Source organism: Indicator indicator, chromosome 4 (assembly GCF_027791375.1).
Source record: "Indicator indicator isolate 239-I01 chromosome 4, UM_Iind_1.1, whole genome shotgun sequence".
Lineage (NCBI taxonomy): Eukaryota > Metazoa > Chordata > Aves > Piciformes > Indicatoridae > Indicator > Indicator indicator.
In genome coordinates, this window is record NC_072013.1 from 39,038,215 (window position 1) to 39,064,319 (window position 26,105).

The 26,105-nt window shown below is 41.4% G+C and overlaps 1 protein-coding gene across 1 annotated transcript in view; it reads right to left on the reverse strand.

The window, feature by feature from the left end:
* CDIN1 (CDAN1 interacting nuclease 1) overlaps positions 1-25,606 on the reverse strand; it is a 139,923-nt gene extending 114,317 nt beyond the window's left edge. Inside the window, exons 1-2 of the mRNA XM_054400470.1 lie at positions 25,506-25,606; positions 230-275 (exon numbers count right to left, since the gene is read on the reverse strand). Of these exons, the coding sequence (XP_054256445.1) occupies positions 230-275; positions 25,506-25,606 (147 nt within the window). The remainder of the gene's footprint in view (positions 1-229; positions 276-25,505) is intronic.
* Between the last annotated feature and the right edge of the window lie 499 nt (positions 25,607-26,105).

Genomic DNA, 26,105 nt, shown 5'->3' on the forward strand with positions numbered 1-26,105 from the left:
TAGCATAATTTATTACAGGTCCACCAAATAAGCAAAGGCTAGATGTTATTAGACAGATGGATGGGTAGGCTTGGCAGCCATCCACTGAGACTCAGGCGGTGCTTGATGTGGAAAAAGGAACATCCTCCAAACCAATCAGAAAGCTGGCAGTTCAATTACAAAGAAATAAAGGGACATTCATCATTCAATTAGGCACCTGTCAACCCTCACAAAGGAGAAAACTTCTAACCTGGTACTCCTGGGAGAAGATGCTCAGCAGAGTGGACTGCGATTGACTGGAACAAATAAAAGAAGGACAAAGTTAATTACTGGAGTGCACTGCAAAGAAACAAAAGAGAAGAGAGCTTCAAAGGTAGGCCTGCTGCCCTGTAATCTAACAGAACATGAAAACAAGTGTGGAAAAGTTGTTCCAGATGAACACCTCAGACAAAGGCTTCCTGCTGCTAGGTCAAGGAGAGAGCGTACAAGGGAGGGGAGGAAAATACAGCAAGAGTTTCAAAGCAAAGGAGCATATTGTTTGGGTGATGCCTTTTTTTCAGCTTCAGAACCCACCAAGTCCTATCAGGAGCAGGTAGCTGAGTTAAAAGGGAACAGGCAAAAAGGAAAACAAAGCAAAATTCCCATTAATAATTGATGGAGTTAAATTCCATCAGCAGTTTGGAACACGCCGCTTGTTCATTGGCAACATATTGAAATTCATTTCGTTAGCAGCAAGGGAACCTCTTCAGTAGCTGTCTCATATTCAGGTTAAAAACTTCCTCCTCTGTCAGAAGTAGCATATGGGACCACTGGAACATTCCCACTGAAAGTGATGTGCTTTGAAAATAGAAACTTTCACAGCAGGAAGCTGAGATTCCCCGGAGTCGGTCATTTCCAAAAGCTGCCATAAGCTTCATTCATCTAAAGCTCCACTCAATGTCAAACACCTGGCAATGAAGCAACCTGGAAAGCATTCTTCCCAAGTGGGAATTTTTCTCTCTGAATTGTTAACATTTAGAAATGGGACAAGATATTTTCCTTTCCCCCCCTCCTCTGAAAGGCAATCAATACCACAACATGACTGTTTTCCATTGTCCTCTGTGGACAGATCTACCTCATCAGATCCTGAACACAATTAATTACTCCTGATATATTTTCCAACTACATGAAACTTGTACAAATTATGCTCTCAATAAATCGAGTTTTTATGGTACAGCAAAGCATTATGAATAATTAACATTTTTCCTTTCATGAACTCACCTACCCAGGCACAGCACAGGTAATGCAAAGATTCTGCAGTGTCTAAGGCCTTGCTCTTCTGCCAGATTTCTTGTGTGTGACTTTTAACACCTCTGTCACATCATGTGTACATTAAAATATTCCCTCCATAGCAAATAGTCCTTTTCTCCCCGCAATCTTCACACCTCAGAAATACTAATTTCACAGTCTCACAGTATCACAGAGGTTGGAAGGGACCTACAGAAATCATCAGGTCCAAGCCCCCTGCCAGAGCAGGATGACCTAGGATAGTCTGCACAGGTGGGTTTGGAAAGTCTCCAGAGAAGGAGACTCCACAACCCCCCTGGGCAGCCTGTTCCAGGGCTCTGTCACCCTCACTGGAAACAAGTTTCTCCTCATGTTGAGCTGAAATCATCTATGTTCAAGTTTGAACCCATTGTTCCTTGTCTTACCACTGTGAACCATCCAAAAGAGCCTGGCCCCGTCCTCCTGACACCCACCCCTCAGCTATTGATAGACATTGATCAGATCCCTCTCAGCCTTCTCTTCTCCAGACTAAACAGCCCCAGGGCTCTCAGGCTCTCTTCACAGGGGAGATGCTCAAGTCCCCTAAGCATCCTCCTGGCTCTCCGTTGGATTCTCTCCAGCACATCTCTGTCTCTCTTGAACTGGGGAGCCCAAAACTGGACACAGTATTGCAGGTGTGGTCTCCCCAGGGCAGAGTAGAGAGGCAGAAGAACTTCCTTAGCCCTGCTGGACAAATTGAAGAGAAGGAAGTCTTGCTCCCACTTTCCAAAGGGAAAACTGAGGCACAGAACAGCTAAGTGGTGTGTTCAGGTTTGAACAGATGGGATGTTTCTGCAGCACAATATACAATGTCACCTCTAAACCAACCAGTTGATGCATTAGGAACAAAGTGTCAGCTCCCAGCTGTGGAGCCCTCAACACAGGAAGGACATGGACCTGATGGAGCAGGCTGAGGACAGGCTGAGGGAGATGGGGCTTCAGGCAGACCTAAGAGCAGCCTGCCAGTACCTGAAGGGGGCTACAAGAAGGCTGCAGAGAGACTGTTTGCAAAGGTCTGCAGTGATAGGACAAGGAGCAATGGTTTGAAATGAAAAAGAAGAGCAGATTTAGATTGGATGTTAGGAACAAGTTCTGCACCATGAGGGTGGTGGGACACCGGAACAGGCTGCCCAGTTGAGACCCCATCCTTGGACATATTCAAGGTCAGGCTGGACAAGGCTCTGAGCAGCCTGATCTAGTGGAGGATGTCCCTGCTGACTGCAGGTGGGTTGGACTAGGTGAGTTTTGGAGGTCCTTTCCAACCCAAACCATACTATGATGCTATGCTTAACCCAGTTCTATATAAAAAGGTTACTAGTTTCCCTTATCCTTATCTATGCTTCTAGCATCTTTGCCATGCCACTGGATCTTGGGCTTGTCTGCCCACTGCAATATCTGTTTGACAGCAGTAAGCTGAGCCTGTATTTTACACAAGAATGTTCACTGAGTACTCAGTGACTGAATATTAAAGCTGCAGAAAAGTGATAGCACAATATATAATGTATAGGTTTATGAAATTAATGGGTTACAGAAAAATTAATTTAAATATTTCTTTAATATACATCATTTGGCATAGAGGCCAGGAGATACGTACCACAATGTCTCCTCAAAGGGTGCACCAACCACTTACAGCAACCTTCAACATGCATGTGATTAGAAGGGTAACAAAGGAAAGAAATTAAGATTATATACTTACACAGGCTATATACATATGCAAAGCTAAGGTATTTCAGGTGGATTTATTTAAAGAACCCCTGCAGGCTATAAAGAAGTGGGACACACGTGGCCCCATAACTGCTCTCCACCTATCTATTATCTTCTGCCAGATCTACAGGTTTGTACTGGTAGAACTGAATTTAGAGAAAAGATGTGGAAGAAACCCAAACCAAACCAGACAGCATTTAACTAGATTTCTGGTTTGAGTTCTCTCCCACTGACACCTCAATTTTTGTATTTTTAGGCTATTCCCAGTACGATTACTGGACTTATTGTACCATTATCCTATTACACCTACTGACATATAAAAAAGTATTAAGCCCATTATCCCACTCTTCACATGTCTGACTCTTGTCCATTGTAATTGTTCACTTAGTGTCCATGGATTTTGCCCTTATACTTCAGCTGACCCTGACACTCCTTCTCCTGCACTTCCAAGTGCTCAGAGCATTTAGAACTGACCATGGACACTAAAAAACTGCAGTCTAATAACTGAACATGTTGGATTTACACTGAATTGCAGTACAGAGACATCATAACTGTGACAATGAGAATCCTTTCAATAGCACCATTTAACGAATTTTGAGCCTTAGAACCAGAAGATCCTTCTCCTTCCCTGGGAGAAATGGATTTATGTCTTCATAGAGCTGCTTCCAAGTTTCTTCTGGTTAACAAAGTTCCCTTTTCAAGCACTAAAACCACTTAGCTGTGGCTCAGCATTCCCTTGTCACAATTCCATTACCACAACTTCCTGGCAAAATGAAAAAGCTCCTCAAAACACAGCTGAAACCTCTTCTGCAAGATGCCATTGATGGGAAACTGCAACAGCATGGTTTCAGAAAGCCCTGAAATAGAGAGTGCTGTGTACCTGGAGAGGGCACAGAAGTCAAGAACATGCATTTGCACTGCAAGACAACACAATCACAACTGCTGAGACTAACAGCAGGGATACTGCCATGGAAGTTATCATTACTTCTGCAACAGCAGCCGAATTTCTAGGCTTCCAGCCACTGTCTGATGCTCCTATAGAGGATTTCAAAGTGGCAAATGAACAAACACACAGAGCTGAGACATCCAGAAAAACAAACGTAACACTGACTACATCTTTTCTTCAAAGGAATATTTCAGTGCTGCATTATTGCCTCACAGAGAATAAACTTTAGAGTAAGCCTCATGGCTTAGTGGAAGGCTAAAGATATATGTTTGTGTTGAGCAAGCTCTTGAAAATCAATTTAAAGCCAAAGTACAGATCTGCTGATTTTCTGAAACTCCTAATTCCAAGTGTTACTTGTTTTAAGCAATTAATAAATTAACTTATGACTAATTAATAAATTCACTTGTTATCCATCTTGTAAAACTAAATTTATTTGCCAGGAAAACAGGCAAACGTCCTGTACCATCCACCACTTTCACGGAGACATTTTCTTCTAGAGTTCCAGATGGTAATGGATCTAACCCCCAGAGCTCTGTTCAAAGCAACCAGCCTCGCTCTTCAAATACCCTCTTTTTCTTGTATCCAGTATCCATAATGAACCACTTCACCTTTTGTTACTCTGTGTTGACGTCAGTAGCATCTGAAAGCTTGTTGTACTTTGTGATTTTCAATACGTAACTGGATTTAGGCAGAAAAATGGGAAATCTAAAACCTGCTCCACTTCATTAGGATGATAAATACATTGGTTAAAAAACTGCATGTGAGGAAAGAAATACATATATTTGATGAACTTAAATGGATGAGTGAGGGTGGCAGGGGAATCCTCCTCACAGCTATCCTGAAATTCCAGAATGTCTCTCTAAAATACATTTTTCCTGATCTGTTATCAAAGACATGAAACCCAAACAGCCTTTTAATTCTGATCTTCTGTAATGCAACCACGTTGGAAGAGGAACTCCTAAAGAAAGCAATGTTTCTGTACTGCTCATCACATGTTAACCAGTCTGCTCTTTCATCCACAAGTCTGTCCATAAGGGTTTTCAAGTAGATCTAGCAGCATCAGTCCAAATGTGTAACATCTGCACTGAAGTGTAAAGCCTTTGTGGCTACCCAGAAGTGCAGGATGTAGGCTAACAAGCACCACAGACATACCTGGGTATTAACCAAAGCCAGTCTGATGGTGATCTCCTGCAGGAGAGGAGATGACAACCACTGGATTCTCAACATTTCTTTTATGTGTCAGGATAGGAAAAAAGGCTTAGCAGTCTGAATGGTTCCACATGAGGATCTGGGAATAGCAAAAGTCTCTGGAATAAGAAAAGTCTCTGGAACAACAAAATCCTACCTAATCCTAATCCTAAGAACCATGAGGCTAATACATATCCAAGCACTGAAGAACATGGAACAAGGGAAGAAGGCTAACTGACCTCCAGAATAGTTGTGGATTTAACCTCTCTTTACTGCAGCTTTCAACATCAATCTTTCCTAAAGTTTTAGTATGCTTCTGGTCAGTTCTCTGAATGGAAATTCTCAAAAAGCAGACTGTCTCTCTACATATTTGTACTTTATCATTCACAAACCCAACACTGATTTATCAGAAGTCAGTGAACTGCCAGGTTAAGCTAAACCAATATCTCTAGATATGTGTGTGAATCTATGTGTTTAAATTGATACGTGAGTTAGAATCGACTGAGAGCCCTGAGGCTGTTTAGTCTGGAGAAGAGAAGGCTGAGAGGGGATCTGATCAGTGTCTATAAATATCAGAGGGACAGCTGTCAAGATGAAGGTGCCAGGCTCTTTTTGGTGGTGCCCAGTGACAGGACAAGGAACACTAGGGACAAGCTGGAACACAGGAGGTTCCACCTCAACACAAGGAGACATTTCTGTATGGTGAGGGTAACAGAGCATGGAACAGGCTGCCCAGAGAGTCTCCTTCTATAGAGACTCAAAACCCTTCTGGGTGCACTTGTGTGACCTGCCCTAGGTGATCTTGCTTTGGCAGTGGGGTTGGACTTGACCTCTGGAGTTCCCTTCCAACCCCTCACATTCTGTGAATTGGAGGAACTAAGTGACATAAAAGTATGCAGGTCTTTAGCTACAACATGGCTGGGATACAAAACCAGTTTTATTTACCTCTGTGTAAGAAGCCTTCTATACAATTAAATATTACCAGTAGCTACTACTTGGGGAAGTACAAAACCAATAGAGTGCTGTTGGGAAAACATTCCCATTACAAATGTATTAATACTATAAAAATTTTATATATATATATGTGTGTGTGTGTATATATACGTATATATACACACACATCCATGACAGAAGGCACCTGCTGACACACTCATTTCAGACTTAGCACCATAACATTTAAAATCAAAATACAATTCAGGCTCATTTGGAGAACTGCAGCATTAATCAAATTCCCTGATAGCTCAACACAAAAGATTTAAATACAGATCACTTGCTAAAAATTGCCTTTGCATCAGAGTCCATTTCATACCTTTGGTAGGATCAAAAATAAAAAGCAGAAGTAAAGAGTAAAAAGAAAAAAGCTATCCTGCTTTGCAGGCTTGCACTATCTAAGGATAATACAAAGATTAAATACATATGCATACAACTTTGCTGGCTATAGCCAGGGTTATGAGAGTAACAGTATGACAAAGCTGTGAGAAGGCTACTTGAGAAGAGTCATCACTTGTATGACCTTGACACTGGTTGGTCCCACAACTTCTATACAATTTAGTGATGTGCAAGAACAGATGATGGTGCAATACATAGAAATGGCAGCATTTAAAATTCATAGTAGCATAAGGCCATTACTTTTCCCAGTGGGCCACTTGAACTTTAATAATGTCTGACCTAGTTGGCCAATAAGTTCTAGCAGCAGACAGAGGAAAATTGCCAGTATTAGATACTGTTTGAATGATTTTTCATTTAGAAAGACTTAGAAGTTCCTTTAAGAAAGGGGCACCAATTCTTCCCGTAGACACCTAATTTTTTTTTGGTGCCTGTTGTAACAACCAACATATTTTAAAACAACTGCAGACTATGGACAATCTGGATCAGATGTGAAAAAAATAAAAAGCAGAGGTAAATACAAATTGCCAATACAGGCAGTGACTGTTCTGGTATTTTTTTTTTATTTCCAGAGTTCAACAGCACAAATGTTTGAAACCTACTTAAATGCCAAAACCACACAGAGAGCTTTGAAAGTAAATACTCTTTCACTAATGTTTCCAGTAAAGCCTCTTCTACAAAACCATAAAACTCTTCTGTGATGTTCCATTTGCAAGCTGAAAAATATTTTCAGGTGCAATACGTAAGTGAAATACATTCAGACAAAAGGCTTACAAAATACAATGTCAGTGCCCAAACATGGAATTTAAACTCACAAATACTCTGACATCAATGGCTACTGCATCTTTTCACCTTACACATACTGAGACTTCTCTGGTATCCTACTCAGAGTCCACTGACAAAAGAAAATGCTAGGAGACAAACATGGTTTGCCTCCCACATATACCTTGTCTTAGTATTTGTCCTCCACATCTCCATCTTCTGGTATCCTCTGAAAGGCTCTTCTTAACTCTACCAACAAAACTTACCAGAAAATTTAGTTTTAAAAAAGCAAAGCTGGAGACTAACATAAGTAGATGAATTCCTATGTCCTTGTCCTCAAGTACTTCAAGTTACTTAGCAAGAAGAACAGCTTCTTAATATCCAGACAAGAGTTGGTAAACACATCCCAAAGCAGCAGCATAAAGTAGCGTACCAGAGGCTGAAAGAAAAAAGCAAAACCTCTGCATATTCCCTGTTTGCTCTTAGCTGTACACCATCTATGCTTTATTTCAATCCACTTCAGTTAAGAGTATAGAGAATACCTGCTTGTACCCTGGAACTCTTTCTCTTAGTACCACAACCTAGATGCTGGACCACAACACAAAAATACACAAAAATTGTACTTATCTGATGATGGTCGAGCAAAGATGCTCCTAAGCTGCAACTGCAATGGACCTCTACAAGCAGATAAGGCAAAGAGCTCCTTTTTATACCAAGGACTGATTATTCCCCACTTTTCCTATCTGCCCCCTCAACAGGGCCAAAGTCCACACATTGTAATCTCACTTAGGAGGTTGCTACTGGAAATAAGTATTTAATATATTAATTTCGTGTTTACCTTCTTAATTTTGTTTGGATAAATCCATCCTGCTACTGTCCCTTTCCCCCTAGGAAAATAATCAGACTGTCAAGAGAAGTTTTTCAGACTCCAATTGTGGAGAAAGTAGAAAATAATTTTCTTTATATGCTTTCTCCTCCCCCCTTCAAACCTATATTGCTCTGTATAAGCTAGATATTTAAATTTAATCTCAGAAAAACTATTTATGAACGAGTGGCAATTTGAAATTAATTAGTCTGCTCGTTTTAGGTTAAAGAATTAATATGTACAAAGCATAGTGCTGCCAATTTGAAACCAAATAATCCCCAAACACCCTTAAACAATTTGCTCCTAAAATATATATATATATATAATCAAATTTAGAAAACTATAAATTATATTTAAATTTCTTATTTACAAGCAATTAATTACGAAGACAGCCAGGTGGCTTTCATTACATAAATTACTGTTAATGACACTTGCCTCATGCTGCTACTGTATTTAGCATTTGCGTGCATCACATGTCAAGCACATATACTGCTGCATAGCTGTCTCCAGGGTAAAAAGTGAACACCTTAACTCCAAAAAAAAACTTCCAGTAATCCAATCAAAATTGTTAATTCCCTAAACGAGTCAGGATCTTATTAATGTTTTCCACACAGGATATAATTTAAAGAATTTTAGCTCTATTGAACATGGATGACGCAGAAAAACAGTTTAAAGTAAATTCCATTTTGGGAACCATAAAGATCTCAGGTCAGAAATTAATCTCTTTGCAGCTAGTCCCCTTGGGAACTTTAGTCTTAAACCCTAAACTGTGCTTGTAATTTCAAAGTTTCATTTTAAAGCTACTTGTAATTAGAAAACAAAAACAACAGAATAATTCTTGTCTATCTACCTATCTGACAGTGCAGTACTCTGCCTTGTGTCTTAAGCTATTGTACCATATCTGCAGATATTTACAAAGTCTACTGGCAGCCCCAGGGGTATCACTTACTGTGCCATTGAGGGAATAAACTAATTTAATTCCACTACTTACTTCCCATTGGAAGGGTGGCAGAAACACACTAAGACGGGAACCCAGATGTTCCTTTTTACTAACTAATTTAATTCCACTACTTCTTTCCCACTGGAAGGATGGCAGGAACAGGCTAAGGAAGAAGCCCAGATGTTCCTTTTTACTAGTGGTCTTTAAAAAAAGCTGCCTACCTACAACTGGCAGGCAATATGAAGGGAACATCTGACAAGTGGTGCTCACAGTATTACATTAGTCTATTCTAAAACTTCCCTAACCTTCTTTTCCACTCCGACCAATGGGATTTTAATTTCTCTTCCTCCTCTTCCCGAGGCGTTCTTTGCACTGCTCTGGAACGCTGGGCAGTGACTATATGCTTTGTTTCCTGCAGTGCCACAGAAAAGGTTGGGTTTCTAGAACTCTTACTCTGTGAACTGAATGGAATGGAATCACAGGATGAGAATCTCCAGAGATCATTGAGTTCAGAGCAGGACCAGCACAGGTCACACAGGAACACATCCAGATGGGGCTGGAAAGTCTCCAGAGAAGAGGACTCCACGACCTCTTTGGGCAGCCTGTTCCAGTGCTCTGTCACCCTCACAGTGAAGAAGTTCCTCCTCATGTTGAGGTGGAACCTCCCGTGCCGTAGTTTCTATCCATTGCCCCTTGTCCTATCCCAGAGTGCAACTGAGCAGAGCCTGTCCCCTCCCTCTTGACCCCCAGCCCTCAGCTATTGATAGACATTGATCAGATCCCCTCTCAGCCTTCTCTTCTCCAGACTAAACAGCTCCAGGGCTCTCAGCCTCTCCTCACAGGGCAGTGCTCCAATCCCTTAATCATCCTTGTAGCCCTCCGTTGGACTCTCTCCAGTAGACCCCTGTCCCTCTTGAACTGGGGGAACCCAAAACTGGACACAATATTCCAGGTGAGGTCTCACCAGGGCAATCATCTACCATGTCAATAGGTCCACCATATAGCATCACAGAATGATACAGGTTGGAAGGGACCTCAGGAAATCATCTAAGCCAATACCCTGCCAGAGCAGGTTCACCCAGAGCAGGTTGCACATGATGGCATCCAGGTGAACTTTGAATAACTCCAGAGATGGAGATGCCACCACCTCTCTGGGTAGCCTGTTCCAGTGCTCCACCACCTTCAACATAAAGAAGTTCCTCCTCAGGTTTGGGTGGAACTTCTCCTTCGCAAGTGTGTGCCCATTACCTGTGGCTGGGCACCACTGAGCAAAGACTGGCTCCATCCTCCTGACACCCACCCTTTAAGTATTTATCACCTTCATTAAGCACTAAAATTTGACCAGTCTTGGCAAAATGGGCCCAGAGGCCTTGAGAAATAAGTGTGGAAACCAAGAAAGAAGGAAAACTAGTTCAAAAATCAAACATTTGATCTGTGTTGAAACAAACTGAAGATGACTTCAACATGCATCAAGTCATATGGCATGACTCAGAAACTCTCTTTAAAAAAAAATGTAGAAAAAGGATGGAACTAAACTTCACTGGAATTCAGTGAAATTTGACTGTCAATATCCTTCAGGCAGCTTTCAAAAAGGTCTAACACAAAGCATCCCAGACCCACCCTTTCCCATTTAAAAGTCATTATATATAAAAGCAGCCAAGGCCATAGTGCTTTTTTCTTCTTCATATTATTCTTTTCCTTGCTTTTTGCATTTCAATATCATGCCTCCCTATGTTACCTAAAATCTAAAAGTGGAGAATTAGCAGAACTAGGACATCAGGAGACAGTGGAAATTGAGAAATTGGAGATTCTGAACTGGACTTGCTTGCATTTCTGCATTTTAGTAACTAAGAACTTGTCTGACATGCTCTCATATAAGAATCGGAGTCACTCTTTCCACTTTTAACTAAAGGGCATCCAAACCTATTTCCCAATCAAAACTAGGGATGTCAGGACCTAGGTTACAGAAATCAAAAAATTCAGAAATTAGTATTAAATAAATATTAATTTAGAATCATGGAATCATAGAATGGTTAGGGTTGGAAGGGACCTCAAGGATCATCTAGCTCCAGCCTTTGTGCCACGGGCAGGGACGCCTCACACTAGATCAGGCTGCCCAGAATTAGGGTGGATAGGCTTTGTTCTGAAGCTTGTCCTTTGAAGCAGAAGTTTCTTCTCTGAATTTTCACTCAGAAGTAATTTCTCCTTCCACACAACAGTGAAGTTTTAAGGCCAAGAATGGAAAAAAAAGGCATGAATTTAATTTTTAGCACAGCAGCTATGCAAATACTTTTTCCTCTCAGTGTATCTATTTGTCATTATTAATGCACCTCTTCCCACTAAACCAAACACAGGCAAATCTTTAAAGTTCTGGCTGCTCAGATGTTATCTGTTACCTGGATTTTAAAAAAATAGAGGGGGGAAAAAAAAAAAAGGCAGAAGGCCTCTCTAGCCACCTAATCACCATATCAATGACACATGCCACAACAGAGAAGCACTAGTTTATTTGATTGATCATGGTAGATAAACTCCAAATAACAGAGAAATTAACAAATGCTTGACATTTGCTCAACATCCATTATTCTGACACTGCTTTCAGGATTTCAAAGCCTGGGAGTATGCTTAATCAACATTCATATTCCCCAGTGAGCTACAGGCACCATATTGTGCCCCGCCTTAGTACTGATGAAAACTGCATATTGGCTATTTCCAAAATGTTCTGGGACTCCACACAGGGCCCCTTCTCTCCCTTGTTCCTGTTCTGCAGTTTTCTTTTAAACACTTCCAAGACAAAAGCATCTGCCAGTTTTTCTCTCTGGGGATGTATGCAAAATGAACTTAACAGTTTTAAGGCAGGAGAAACCCTCACATCTAAATTCATTCATAAGACAGAAAAGGGCCTAAGAGGCCTCTCCAGGGACAAAACCCTGCTGAAATTTTCCCCGACAACAGTGGGAGCTTTATAAAATCTAAGTCCAGACAATTTCCAATTCAAATGCCCAGCATAGCATGACCTTTGTCAGATCTATGAGCCCTAGATGCACCCACTATTTTTTTATTCTAACCAGCACAGACATTAGACAGGGCACTACTGCTAAGCAGGAGGTTGAATATTTGCATGCTCTTCTATTGTGAAAATGTAACAGTGACAGCACTGTGTCGAATTCTTTTCCCCCTAGAACTTTAACTCCATAGGAGAGGCATAGCTGACAGATGACTCTCCCAACATCTGTGTTATGTACACTGCACAGCTGAGGAACCTTGGATCACTGTCACGGCTTCTTGGAGATGACCTACACCTTTCTTATATCCACCCATGATAAAAAAAAAAAAAAAAGTAAAATAAGAATTTGAAAATGCCTTTTTATTATTATTATTTTAAATTAAAAGTAAATATGGCAAGAAAGATTAACATAATTCAGTCATTAAGCTGTTCACATAGCAGCTCGCCATATGTTGTATAAATGTCCTATACAAAATAATTTATCAGATCTGACACGTTGCACATCATATTGTATTATTTAATATGCTTACTAAAATTTCATGGATCAAGCGCCACTTCTGAAGGCACACAGGAAGCCCTAGAAAATGTTTCTTCATCTTCCATGATTTATTTTGATTACCTTTTACAGCTCCATGATAAAGTGGAACTTGCAAAATTACGAGGGTAAGGTTTACACAGCTATTGCTTCATACCCTAAAATATAATAAATAGCTCCATGTCTATGCACCATTTTACTTGCATTTAATATTAGAAGCACATTAAACTCAGCACAGTGCTTTCCACTGCATATTCTAATAACTTGAACTGGTTATTTCAGTAAACATCCTGATGCACTGATGCAAAGTTCCATTGAGATTTATACATATCCTCGATAAAGAGCCATGAATTACAAAATAAAATCAAGGAAACAATGTGATATGTGTTGAGTTACCCAAGCCTGTCCACATGTTAATCTATTCATTGCTACACAGTAGCTGGAACACTTGCATAAGAGATTTTAATTATTGAGATTTAAAATGTTAGAATGGCAAGCACCTATGTCCAGACAGATGGACAAAATTTTCTGCCAGCACCGGCAAGGTCTATGTCGAACCAGTATGTTAAAATAAAAGCTGTAAGCAGCAGGCTTGTGCATAGTGGCTGCTGATGCCAAAGGAACCCAATACAAATCACATTAAAAAAATCCCACAGCCCAAACTCTCCTTTTGGCCAATAGTTAAATTCTTCTAATAGAATCATAAAATTGTCAGGGTTGGAAGGGACCTCAAGGATCATTTAGGGTTCCAACCCCCCTGCCATGGGCAGGGACACCTCACAGGTTGCTCAGATATATCCAGCCTGGCTGCAAAAACCTCCAGGCACGAGGCTTCCATCACTTCCCTAGGCAACCTCTTCCAGTCTCTCACCACCCTTATGGGGAAGAACTTCTTCCTAACATCCAATCTGAGTCTACCCACTTCTATTTTTTTTTCCATTCCCCCTAGTCCTATCATTACCTGACAGCTTAAAAAGTCCCTCCCCAGCTTTGTTGTAGGCCCCCTTAAGATACTGGAAGGCTACAACAGGAAAAAGGCAATCATATTCCTCTGTCAGGTAACTCACCACAATGAAGTCATTAAACGCTCTATTTGGAAGGGAATTTGCTTGTCCTGTTGGAGTACCTGACAAGTGGTCAAAGCAAATCTTCTTTGTTAAGCTCTGTTAAAAACCCCACACCTAGTCTGAGTTATTTTTATCACTTTATATTTTGTGTATCAAAGACAACACACTTGTCTAGGGAGACACATTACTCAGCTGTGTTGAAAAGTGAACGCCAGTTGCACTGACAATGTGCACTTTAATGCTGGAGATGGCTGATGCTGAACAGCCTTTGCATCTACAGAAGCTTATACTCACATTCTGGCTATTAGCTATCATCCTCTGCACTAGTTTTAACTTCATAACGTGCTTCTGCATTCCACAGAAGAAATGCAATGAAGAACTGGACGTTATCAGTACCCATAGTGGACTGATACGATGAAGTTCTGCCCATCACCTAGGCAACCACAAACGGAGGAGAGGAGATTTAGATGGGATCTTATCACTCTCTACAACTACCTAAAAGGAAATTGTAGTTAGTTGGGGGTCAGGCTCTTCTCCCAGGCAACTTGTGACATGAGGGCATGGTATGAAGCTGCACCAGGGGAGGTTTAGGTTGGATATTAGGAAGCAGCTCCTCACAGAAGAGCTGATTGGGCACTGGGATGGACTGCCCAGGGAGGTGGTGGAGTCACCCTCACTTGAGGTCTTTAAGAAAAGCTTGGATGTGGCACTTGGTGGCATGCTTTAGCTGATGCAGTGGTGTTAGGTCACAGGCTGGACTTGATGATCTCAGAGGTCTTTTCCAGCCTCAATAATTCTGTGCTTCCACGAAGTACAGGTACATTGTGTCCTTACTGATGTCTGTGTCCTCAGCACTGAAGAATTCCAAAAGACCCTTTATATTAGTCACAAAAGTAAGTATCCCGGTATCACAGTAGATCAGAGGTTGGAAGGGACCTCAAGAGATCATCAGGTCCAACCCCACTGCCAGAGCAGGACACCTAGTAGTAGTGCCTCTATTTTGATCATGGTTCTTATGTTACCTTTGAAACAGTTTCAGACAGGCTGGCACGAGAGACTGTTGCTGTCAGAGGGGTCTCACTCAGTATCTGACTTCCTTCTGCTCTCTGTGGAAGAAGAATGTGTGCCACCAGAAGATATTTTTAGTCAGTGCTGATGCTTCTGCGGTATCTGGGAATTGATGCTATCAAATGCTTCCAAGACTTTGTAGGCCTAGATACAACTATGCCACCACAGGAAAAATAAAGTCCTCTTTAGTACCACATCCTGAAGGCGTTTTGCCAGTTTGGATGGACAGCAACACTTCCTTAAATATTTTATTGGGATGAGGACCAAGCAGTGGACTGAAGTACAAGAAATCTCCACCATAAAGCAATGAGACAGTCACTATCAATCAGGCTACTGGATATCCTGGAATGTGCAGTGGAAGAGATCATTTATCCCATTCATATCACTACCACCTTCAAAACACTATGGATTCCAGAATTCTTTAAAAAAATAAAAGGTGTATAAAAAGAAACCATTAGGTAGATAAAAATACTTTTGTGGCTGACAAAACAGAAATTTTCAACCTAAGGGGTTGACAAACCAAAATGTTTTTCCTCTCAACAGGCACAGATTCCCATTTGGCAAATTTAAGCCTGCTGATGAGAGTTCATTTACTTTGAATCCTTCATTTGAAGTCTATGGACAACAAAGACTCTATGAAATACAAGCTGAAAAGTAATGATAGAGTGTGAAATCTCAGCATGCCAATGGGAGATTGAAATCTACTTGTATGATATCAATCAGTCAAATAAACAAACAAAGCTTTTAACCATCACTGAATCTGAAGAAAACAGAGCTGGGCTGTTCCACTCCTCTTCCACTGCTGTTGGGTTTTTTTTTTTTTTTGGTAACAAAAATCCTCTAGAAGGATTGTGTAGCAAGACAGTTTTAGTAGGATCCATATTCTTACAGAAGCATCTTCCATATTCTTACAGAAATTAATCCTTACCATATTTTCACACAACACAAGCTTCTGAGCCTTCTACATTGCAAACAGATACGGTATTTTCACCAGGAACTTCAATTAAAAAATTGCACCCATGTTATTGTATTAAGTGATGTCATAAGCTATGGGGGCATATATCAGTCCAAAAATGGTTGCAGTCATTAATATAAGTAATAAATCATAGGTCCTGCCAGCCATGACAGCAAACAGATGCTAACAAGCAAATGTATTATTTAGTTTTGTCATGGGTTTTAAAAATCTAAGTGTTTAGGACACATCTTAAAATTTTAGAATAATATGCATTTAATGCAATAATACTGCTCTGACACATCTAAGAACCAAATTTATAGGTCTCATTGGGCACTTGTTTTCTGTGAACACAGAATGGATTCCTAGGGGAGGGGGGAACTCAAGAAGTGAATGTTTCAAATAGATGTCTGCAACAAAATCAAGGTGTTTGTCTTGCTGTCTTGAAGCAATTATCATAACCACCAAAGCTGGTTGGAAAATTAAACCCAACATATTTGCCTTTATGTAAACAGAATTTTTCCCCTAAAGTTCCCAGGAAATTCAAACAATGAAGTTTATCTTTACCCAAGGACAGCGAAAGATCTTACCATTTGCTACAAAGTTAAAAAAACCCAACCTTCCTTACAGTCCTTAGGAGCAGAACGTCAGTATTTAACAACTCTCATCAAGCCTGCTAAGTTAGAAAAATGGCAGAAAGGTTATTTTTTTCCTCCCTTGTGCCTTATTATTTGTTTCCTAGCTTAGTTTCAGTAATATCATGGAACACTACAAACGATTTTTCACCAACTGCATCCCTCGCAAAAAACTGCCAAACCAACCCAAACTCTATGTTAGTTATTAAAAACATGATCTTGTTCCAGTCCTTCCCTTCGTAGCCACCTTCCTCTCAGGACTGGGAAGCTGGGCAAAATGGTGATGTAAGTACTGGAAGTGTAGGAAATGCAATTATGCCTTTTAGCAAGCCCAGCCACACAAAACACAACCACTGTGCGTAGTCCTTTTCCAGCACTGCATCTCTGCTGCTGTACACCCTGCTGCATAAGGTCCCTCTGCAGGAGGCTCAATTGCTTCCTAATATTGTTTTCCCCAAACGTTTTCGTTCTGCTTTAAGGAAACTGTTTGGATACTAACACTCGTGTCTGCATTCCGTTTCACTTTCATTTTCAATCAACTCCTTCAGGTAACAGCACAGTTCCTTTCCTGGAAGTGCTTCACAACACTTGAGGAAGCAATGATCAGACTATGGAAACTAAATTTTCTTCATTAAATCTACTGAAGCAGATATTAAAAATGCATTTAATATACTGGGGATGGCTGGTGGGCATCACTGACTGTGACAGGCCAGTTACTGATGAGCTGCTGTCAGACGGCCTTCTCAGCAGGGATCTGTGTCTAAGGCTGCTGAAGGACAGCAATATCTTCCCTTGTGTGTAAGCTCTATTCATCTCCCAAGTATTTACTAAATCACAGCCCTCTGCACACAAGCCCAGTGTTTCAGTGCATGCTAACAAATGATGGATGGCCTAGTCAATTCCTTATGTCCTGAAAGCGTGATTTCCTGCCATTCCAATCATCAAACCTCTAGAGCCTTCAGAGCTGATCAGTCCTGGAGAATATATTTTGCAGGCTCTATTAAAGGAGTAGAGGTTCTTTCCATTAGTCTCAAACTTTTTTCTTTCTTTTTTTTTTTTTTATTTCCTGGCTGATTTAAAGAGAACTCCCTCCTTTCCCCTCCTTCCAACAGCACCACCACTACCACTCTTATCTATGTATTCAGGGCATGCACTTAGTATGTTAGCAAAATAGCACTCCTTAGACACAAGCCAGTTAAAAAGACAGCTTTTGCTCGTGACTGTTACAAAACATGGCAATCTCTTATTTAAATTCATCTATAGGTCTTTATTATGTAACCTAGACAACTCCCAAAACATTTTGTAACTTAACCTCTTTGATCAAATACCTTCAACACCAAGGAAGTGCTCAAAAAGACACCACCCCCCCCTTTTTTTTTTTAATTTGTATTTGCCTAGTGAAACATATCAGAGCTCTCTTAATTGTGTTCCTCCTAAAAGCAGAAGCCACTTTGGAATAAACTCCCGATGTTCCAATGACAGGGTAGCTGTCAAAGAAATAAAGCTTCTAGATTTCACCCTTTTCAGGGCAAGGCAATATACTTGACAATCTTTATTCTACATGCTAGAAGGAGACATTTTAGTTAGCTTTCCTATTCAGTGATCTGAAGGGGCAGAGGATATACAGACCTAAACCACTTCTTATTCTGAAACAGTGAGCTTCAAACAAGTCAGTTCACAGCTGCTATACAGTTAATGCAGTAGAGTTTTTGAAGATGGTGTAACAGATAGTAGTAAACTTTAGGTAAATAAGTATTTAGTTACTCTGAAACGCAAAGACCTTGGATTTCTTTGCTTGCTAGGTGTGATCCAGCCATAGCCAGAACAAACCAATCCACTCTGCCCTACCATTCACCTCAACCTTGACCTGGAGATTAAACTCACTTTTATTGCACACAAAGGTCATCTGTGTTAGGTCAAAATTCAAAGTCCCTTGTCAGCTAAGGTTGATATATTCCAACCTTTCCTACTCTAATGCATCAAATTTTTCATGGTGAGGTCATATTCAGCAGACAGTGTATTCAGCAATTTATCGTCCCATTGTAATACAGACCAAAATATGACTGCCCAAAAAAACAATGCATGAATAAAATATTTTCCCCTCTGATGCAGCAGATCCCCTCTGCTCATAAAATTCTAGCCTAAACTTGTTTGCAGGCTTCAGAAGAATGAAACAGTACGGAACTATTTGTGAAATACAACCAAGAATTACCATTTTTATCCTCACTGTCTCTAAGTACAAGCAACAGGAATATAACAGTATCCTAAAATCCACAAGTCAATTAAAAAGCACATATGGTCAGTGTTAAAACTTCCACTTCATCCTTCCTTAACGACCACCATAATCTTGCCCTTAAATCTACAGACATCTGTTGGTCTGTCTGATGACACCAAGCTTGCTTTACAATCAACTACTTTGCAAAAACACCACCCCAAACAGTGCCACAAGACTTCTATTCCTATGCTGCTGGTGATCAGCACAGCCAGGGAATTTGTGAAGTGGCAAAAAGTACAATTAAATTAAACTTCATGAAGGTACACTGTGACCAAGACAACTCTTAGCTTTGACATATAGAAGGATTTTCTAATTCCTTTTTTTGTGTGTGGTCTTTCTTCCTCTTCTTCTGTCTCTTTTTTCTTTCCCTCTCTTTTCATCTTTTCTCTTCTCTCTCTTTTTTCCAGTTTTCTTTATTTTCCTTTTTGTCTTTTCTTTTTCTCCTTTTCCCCCCTCTCGTTTATGTTTTTCTCTGTTTTCTTCTTCTCTCCTTTCTGTATTTTTTCCTTTTCTCTTTCTTCTGCATTAAACAAAAGCATCCAACACACAGCTACAACAGACTCAGAATGCATTTTCAAATTATAGGGAACTAATTTCCACATCTAGTTAAGAGGCTCCCTCCAATCATTGTGTTTCACCATTAAATCTTCAAAGGATGTAAGATTGGCTTCTAAGTGGTTTGTATAAATTCCTCACAGCTAAAAAGGCTTCCCTTTTACCTAGCCAAAATGAATTTCACAAGTATAATAAGTCTGCTCTGTGTGATTTATTTTATTTATTTTTGTAGATAAAATGAACTGTACTCCCATATGGTAGCACTTCCCATACTAGAAGGGGAAAAATTAGAAGGAAGAAACTTATCAGTACTCAGGAATTCAGAAAGTACAACCTTCATTTTGTTTGCATAATTCAAGCAAAATTTCAAGATTAACTTTTCAATAACTCTGTATTTTGCTCAAATTGGCAAGATATGGGGGAATTCTTGTAAGGAAGAGGATGATTACACTTATAAAACTTATAGAAGAAAATTACAATGGACTTACCTCAAAATTAATTTTCATGTTGGCACATCTGGTTTGTAGTTAATAGATAACACACAAACAACCCAAAAAACCCCTCTCCATTTATTTCCAAACATAACATGAAGGCATCTATGTCCTGAAGACCTAGAATTTACATGGCAGTGTAGGCATTTTCTGTCTAAATCCTGTTAGTTGGTACTAGAGAGCCCTAAAACCAAGCAAAACTACATTTCCTATCCTATTCTGAAAGATCCCAGTGCTATCAATGGCTGGGTTTTAAGTGTGGTATGTTTTACCTAACAATCAATGGAAGAGACAAAGTTCTTCTGAGTTATATGCTGCTTTAGGTAATTCCTGTCCTGCCATACTTTGTACTCCAGGAGAGGATTAGTATCCTTCCTATTTAAGGTTATAGCATAAGCAGACCTTTCTTTTTAGCAAGATATACCACATCCATCCACTTACAGGTTCTTTAAGGCTTGTTCACTGGCACTTCTGTGAGAAGACCTGTACTGCCCTCTGCTTTAGCCTATCAAAGATCTTACAGTACATTTCCCACCAAGGGCTCATCTTTTAGCAACCAGATGTTTTAGCAAGAACATCTTTCCAAAGGGAACAATAGTAGCTCAGAGCTGACCTAATTACCTTGTGTATTACATTTTTATTTAAAGATGGCTGTCAATATTCTACCTTTCATTGTAATTCGTTTCCAAATGGCATGGGTTTGGGAGTCTCTAAATGACGCAAAGCTACTGAGCCAACCCCTACTCTGAGGACGTTTCTGGAATCCCCAATTCAGTAACAATGTAGTGGAAGAAAATCAAGGACTCAGAACAGAACCAAACCAGACAAAACTGCAGAAGAACAAACAAGATAGCACCACAATGAACTGGGTCAGCAAACCTTACACCTGGTGGAGACCAGAGGAAGACTCAACCAAGAAAATGGTAATATTCAATCAGAACTGGTTAGGAAGAAAAGCAGCAAAATATGTACAAGGTATAGATTTGAGAAGGGTCCAGCCATCTGTCAATCATGTTCTACTGGTGATAAGCTTCATGAAAAGTGTCTAGAGAGAAACCATGTATTGTGCTATATGCAGAAGAACTGACATGTTTGTTTATTTTCCCCCCCCATGGAAATAAGTAAATAGAAGTACTAGAAAATATCAGCTTGCATATGAATCAGGCTGCCCAGGGGCTGGAGACTTTCCAAACCCACCGGGATGCATTCCTGTGTGGACTACCCTAAGTGATGCTGCTCTGGCAGGGGGGTTGGACCTGATGATCTCTTGAGGTCCCTTCCAACCTCTGATATACTGTGAGACTGTGAATCAAGCCCTTAGAAACTAGACCTTTCTGAACAAGTTAAAATAGTCTTTGAATACAATTAAAAGTTGATAAGGCTAATCTACATCATGTCACCCTAAAACGGCACTACTAAGATGATTCTTAGGTGGAAGATTCGACAGCAGCTCCAACTGCTACTTAAGGGAGAAACAAGCACTGAAAAGAAAGACATTGTAACATTTCCTACAATACCTTACATTTCCTACTACTAGTCCTACAGTAGGTAATCCAATTTAGACATTAGGTCTCATTAAGAAGAATAGCATCACAGAAGAACATGAGCCCACTGCCAAAGAAAAGGCAGGAGAACGAAATACAGAAGTTACAATGAAACCCAGAAATTATTAGCAAGTAGATCAGTTGAGGTGAGAAACAAAGCAGAAAAGGTGGTAGGCTTTAGAAGAGCACAACACAGAACACTCAGAATTATCAGTCCAGTGGTATGCACATTAAGAAGCTCAAAGGAATTACATGTCACTGATCCAATACTGGCAGAGATTTATTTTGCTTAGTGCTTTGATAAAGCTCAGGTCATCCAAAATTCCTGCTGTTAAACACAAACACACCACAAGACAACCACTAAACATGCCATAAAAATCTTAAGAATAAATAAATAAATATGAAATTGCCAGGCATGGAATACAAAGTGCAGCACTGAGAGTGAAAAAGAGCAGGTTGATTCCTGAATTTCTAGTTTTGCAGAGTACCTTGATTTTAAGCAAAGCAGGCTAAATCCATGCTAGCTGTAATGTTCCAGGAGTGTCAAAAAAAAAAAAAAACATAAAGTCTCAATGCTTATATAAAGGTACTTATAAACTATATTAAAAGCAGTCTAATTTTGACTATTTGGCATTAATAAATCATATGGCAACATTCATCTGACACAGTAAACTTACCCGCTGAAGTAGTTCAACAACAGTAAAAAAAGGCAAACTACCCTGTTACAAAATTATTTTGCTTCACAGGTCATGCTGGCAGCCACCACATGGCACACCTATACAGAATAAATTATGGCAACAGGTCTATGGAAATTACAAATTATTCTTAGGGAGAAACTGCAGAACAAGACCAGGCTGACAGCAAAGTGTGGAAGATACTTTATACAAATAAGGAGCATAAATTGTCTTCCAGAAACATTCCAGACAAGAGAGGAACCAGTAGACAAGACAGTACTAGAAAAATCCCGAGCAGATTAATGCAAAAATCCAAAGACTCTCAAGAGTCTTTGGACCAGAATAGGAACCAGACATACTTTATGTATTGCATTACCAGTGGAACACTGATCCTTCCTGGGGAAAGATTGCAAGAGCAAGGTGAAAGCAGCTATTATGGATGTCAGCACTTCCCAGTTGGAAACAGCAACCTTTACCATGTAAAAAGGACAACCTAGTTATGGACAGCTTCAACACACTGCAAGTGCCATGACAGAATCTGGAATATTTTCCTTGAAAAACTGAATTACAAAGTCGGAGGGGGTAGGGGAGAGTTTGTTCAATTTTGGTTTTCATAAAGAAAAAAAGCAGCCAAAAAAAAATCCAATCAGAGCCTTCTTGACCTAGAAGAGAATGGCACAAGTTCTAGGTTATAAGAAACTTTCTCTACACCCATAAAACAGATCACTGAAAAAGCCTCCCCTTTCCACACTTAAGATGGCACACAATTTTACAAAGCTCTACAGGTGGCCTCTTTTACAGGAGAACCCTTATTGCCTGATTTTCACCTTATAACACATCTATTGAAATGGATTTTTGCTTGCTGCTAGGCAAGCAGTGGCCTTGGAACCCATTACTTATTTATTTTTTTCTACCTGCTTCTTAAAATCACCAGCTTCTCATATTTTGCTACTTCAAACTTTTACTCTGAAGGACTTCTGCATTTGCCCTGTTATGAGAAACAAACAAGAAACATCAACTGCTGAGCCATTCACAGAAAAGAGACTTGCAGACCTCTGGAAAATATACTTAAGACATATTTAAAATAAATAAATAAAAACTCATCTTTCAGACAGAAATTTTGTTTCTACTTCTAGAAAGTTTGTTTCTATGTCTAGATAGTTTGTTTCTATTTGAAATGCCTCTCAAAGAAAGGACAAAAAAGAAATTGAGAAGACCTGCAGAAAAGGGGGAGTTGGTGGATGAGAAGCTGGACATGAGCAAACAGTGTGAGCTTGTAGCACAGAAGGCAAATCACATCCTAGGTTGCAGCAAAAGAAGTGTAGCCAGCAAATGGAGAGAGGCAATTCTGTCACTGATCTGGTGAGACCTCACCTGGAGCACTGTGTCCAGCTCTGGAGCCTTCAGGAAGGACAGGGGCCTGATGAAGTGAGTCCAGAGGAGGACCATGAAAATGGTCAGGGAATTGGAGCACCTCTGCTATGAGAACAGGCTGAGGGAGTGGGGGGTGTTCAACCTGGAGAAGAGGAGGCTCTGGGAAGACCTAATAGCAGCCTGCCAGTACCTGAAGGGACCTACAAGAAGGCTGCAGAGAGAGTGTTTCCAAAGGCCTGCAGTGATAGGACAAGGGACAATGGTTTGAAATGAGAGGAGATTTAGATTGGATATTAGGAACAAGATCTTGATCAGGAGGGTGCTGGAATACTGGCACAGGTTGCCCAGGGAGGTATTTGAGGCCCCATCCCTGGAGATATTCAGGGTGAGGCTGGACAGGGCTCTGGGCAACCTGATCTAGTTGGGGATGTCCCTGCTGACTGCAGAGAGGTTAGACTGCAGTGGGGTTGACTAGATGAGCTTTAGAGGTCTTTTCCAACCCAAATCATTCTGTGATTCTATGACATTTTCATCTCAGAATGTGGACAACAACCAAATGTTAAGCCAGCAAATCATGGAAGCAACTACTACAGCTAATCTCTGCTTTTCAATGTTCACCATACGTGACTCAGTTTCTTTATATAAATGATATACAGCTGATACAATGCTACATTTGTTTACCACATAGTTTCTTTGAAGTCATTAAGTTCTTAAACTGAGGAGTTAGTGGCTCTTTTGCAGGACCAAAGGAGTGGCTCGGGAAGTAAAATTTATCAGCAGAAAGGCCTCATGTTTTTCTGACAAACTTACTTTGCCTATGGATCTGTGTTGGAAGTGGTTTCCTAGACAGAGTGATTGACCTGGCAAAGCAGCCTAAACTCTAACCCTCTTTCAAGACAGATCTGTATGAATACTAGAAAACCAGAACACATGCACATTTGTCCGTCTGCATGCACACATATATACACACAGACACTCTCTTCTAATTTCATTAGCTCCAAAGTGATAAACCCAAGTTTAAGCTCCTTAGACATATGCTGTGGCAGTAAAGGGTTTCCCCAAGCTGCAGCTGTACTGTGCGAGGCGAGCTGGGTTCCCCACAATGCAACTCAATGAACCAAATGTATTGCTTTAGTTTCATTTCTTCTCTTGTAACAGGGCTGTTCCTCCAGCTTGATCTTTAACTACATTGCACGCTTTTCTAAATAAGAAAAGATTTCAGTGGACAGTTTAAAAGCCTAAGTTAATGTTGGCTCTTCATTCACCTTCTGTGAGCTACATATTGCTTCAGTTTCAGCAGCCACACTTGTGGCAAGGCTACCAAGGTCCACTCAGGAAGTGTGACAGTGAATTTTTTATTTATTTCTCTCTCTCGCTCATCAAATAAAAAAAAAACCACCCAAACAACCTACTGTTTCCTATATTATTTCTGGTTATATAAGACACAGCATGACTCTTTGCCCCCTAGAATATGATTTGGTTTGCTGTCCAGCTCAGCACCAGTAATCCTTCACAGGATTTCTCAGACGTGTAAAAAGAGGAAAACCTCCTAATAAGTCCTTTACACCCCTGTTGTTGGTGGTAGTAAGGAAATTTTGGCAGAGATCACCAGTGCATGGAGAACATCCTGTCACATACACCTTTGCATGCTGGACTGTAGTCATTTGCAAATGTCTCTGACAATTCTGGGAGCAGCTCAAGCGAGGAAGCAGATGAATGCTCCCACCTAAGAAGGTGATCCCTTTTCCAGCCTTCAACTGGAAAGCAGCACCACACAGTTATGGGTTTGGAAAGCTCCTCCTAAGCCACAGGGGCAGTGGTTTCTCAGACTGGATTCCACCCTTGGTCCCAGCCACAGGGGCACGGCCTGAGCCTCAAGGCTTCATTCATGTCAGCAAGATCTACTTAGTGTTTAAGAGCTTCATGAACGGACGTAAGAGGTTTTATTTGCAAGTGTGCCGCAGGGGGGGGGGGGGCGGGGAAGCACTCTTTATTTTGCGCCAACCTCTCACGTCACAGAGAGCAATTACCCAGCTGCTAGCAGCAGCTTCTGTGAGCTGTCGCTTGCCGTCGATGACCGTGTACATGTCTAAGTGATTTTGCACCGTGTGTGGGCCTGGAACCAGGGGCACAGGCTAAAGCCGGCGGAGTGACCCCCTGCGGCCCCTCGCCCGTCTGCAGCGAGCTCGCAGGCCGCCGCCCGGGGCCCGAGCTGCCCACGCCGGGCAGCGGCTCCGGAAGGCTGGCAGCACTTACCTAGGGAACTTCTCCTTCAGTTTCCTCAGGCTCTGCCGGGTGGGTTGCACGTGGCCCAGGAACTGGGCAATTTCATCGTACTGGGCTTTGGTCAGCTTCATGCCTCGCACCGCCCCGCGGCGCTGGGCCTGCGCGGCGCGGGAGCGGCCAAGGGAGCGAGGGGGCTGTGCCTCCGCGGCTCAGCGCCCGTGCCCACAGGCAGAGGAGCAGAGACGGGGAGGACGGGACCGCAGGCCCGCGCCGCTCTTCACTCCAAACCCGGCGCCGAGGCGATGCGGAGCCGCCGCAGAGGCCGCTTTCCCCAGCTCCGCCCCGCAGCCCGGCCGGGAGGTGCTTGGGGGGAGGCGGGGGGAGCCGTCATGCCGCGCCGCTAGGCTCTGCGCAGCCGCGCAAGCGGTGGGGCTGTGCTGGGAGCTGGGCGCTGCGGAGGTTTGCGCGGAATCATAGACTCATGCAATTGTTAGGGTTGGAAGGGGCCTCAAGGCTCATCTAGTTCCAACCCCCCTGCCATGGGCACGGACACCTCACACTACAGCAGGTTGCTCACAGCCACATCCAGCCTGGCTGCAAAAACCTCCAGGGATGAGGCTTCCACCACCT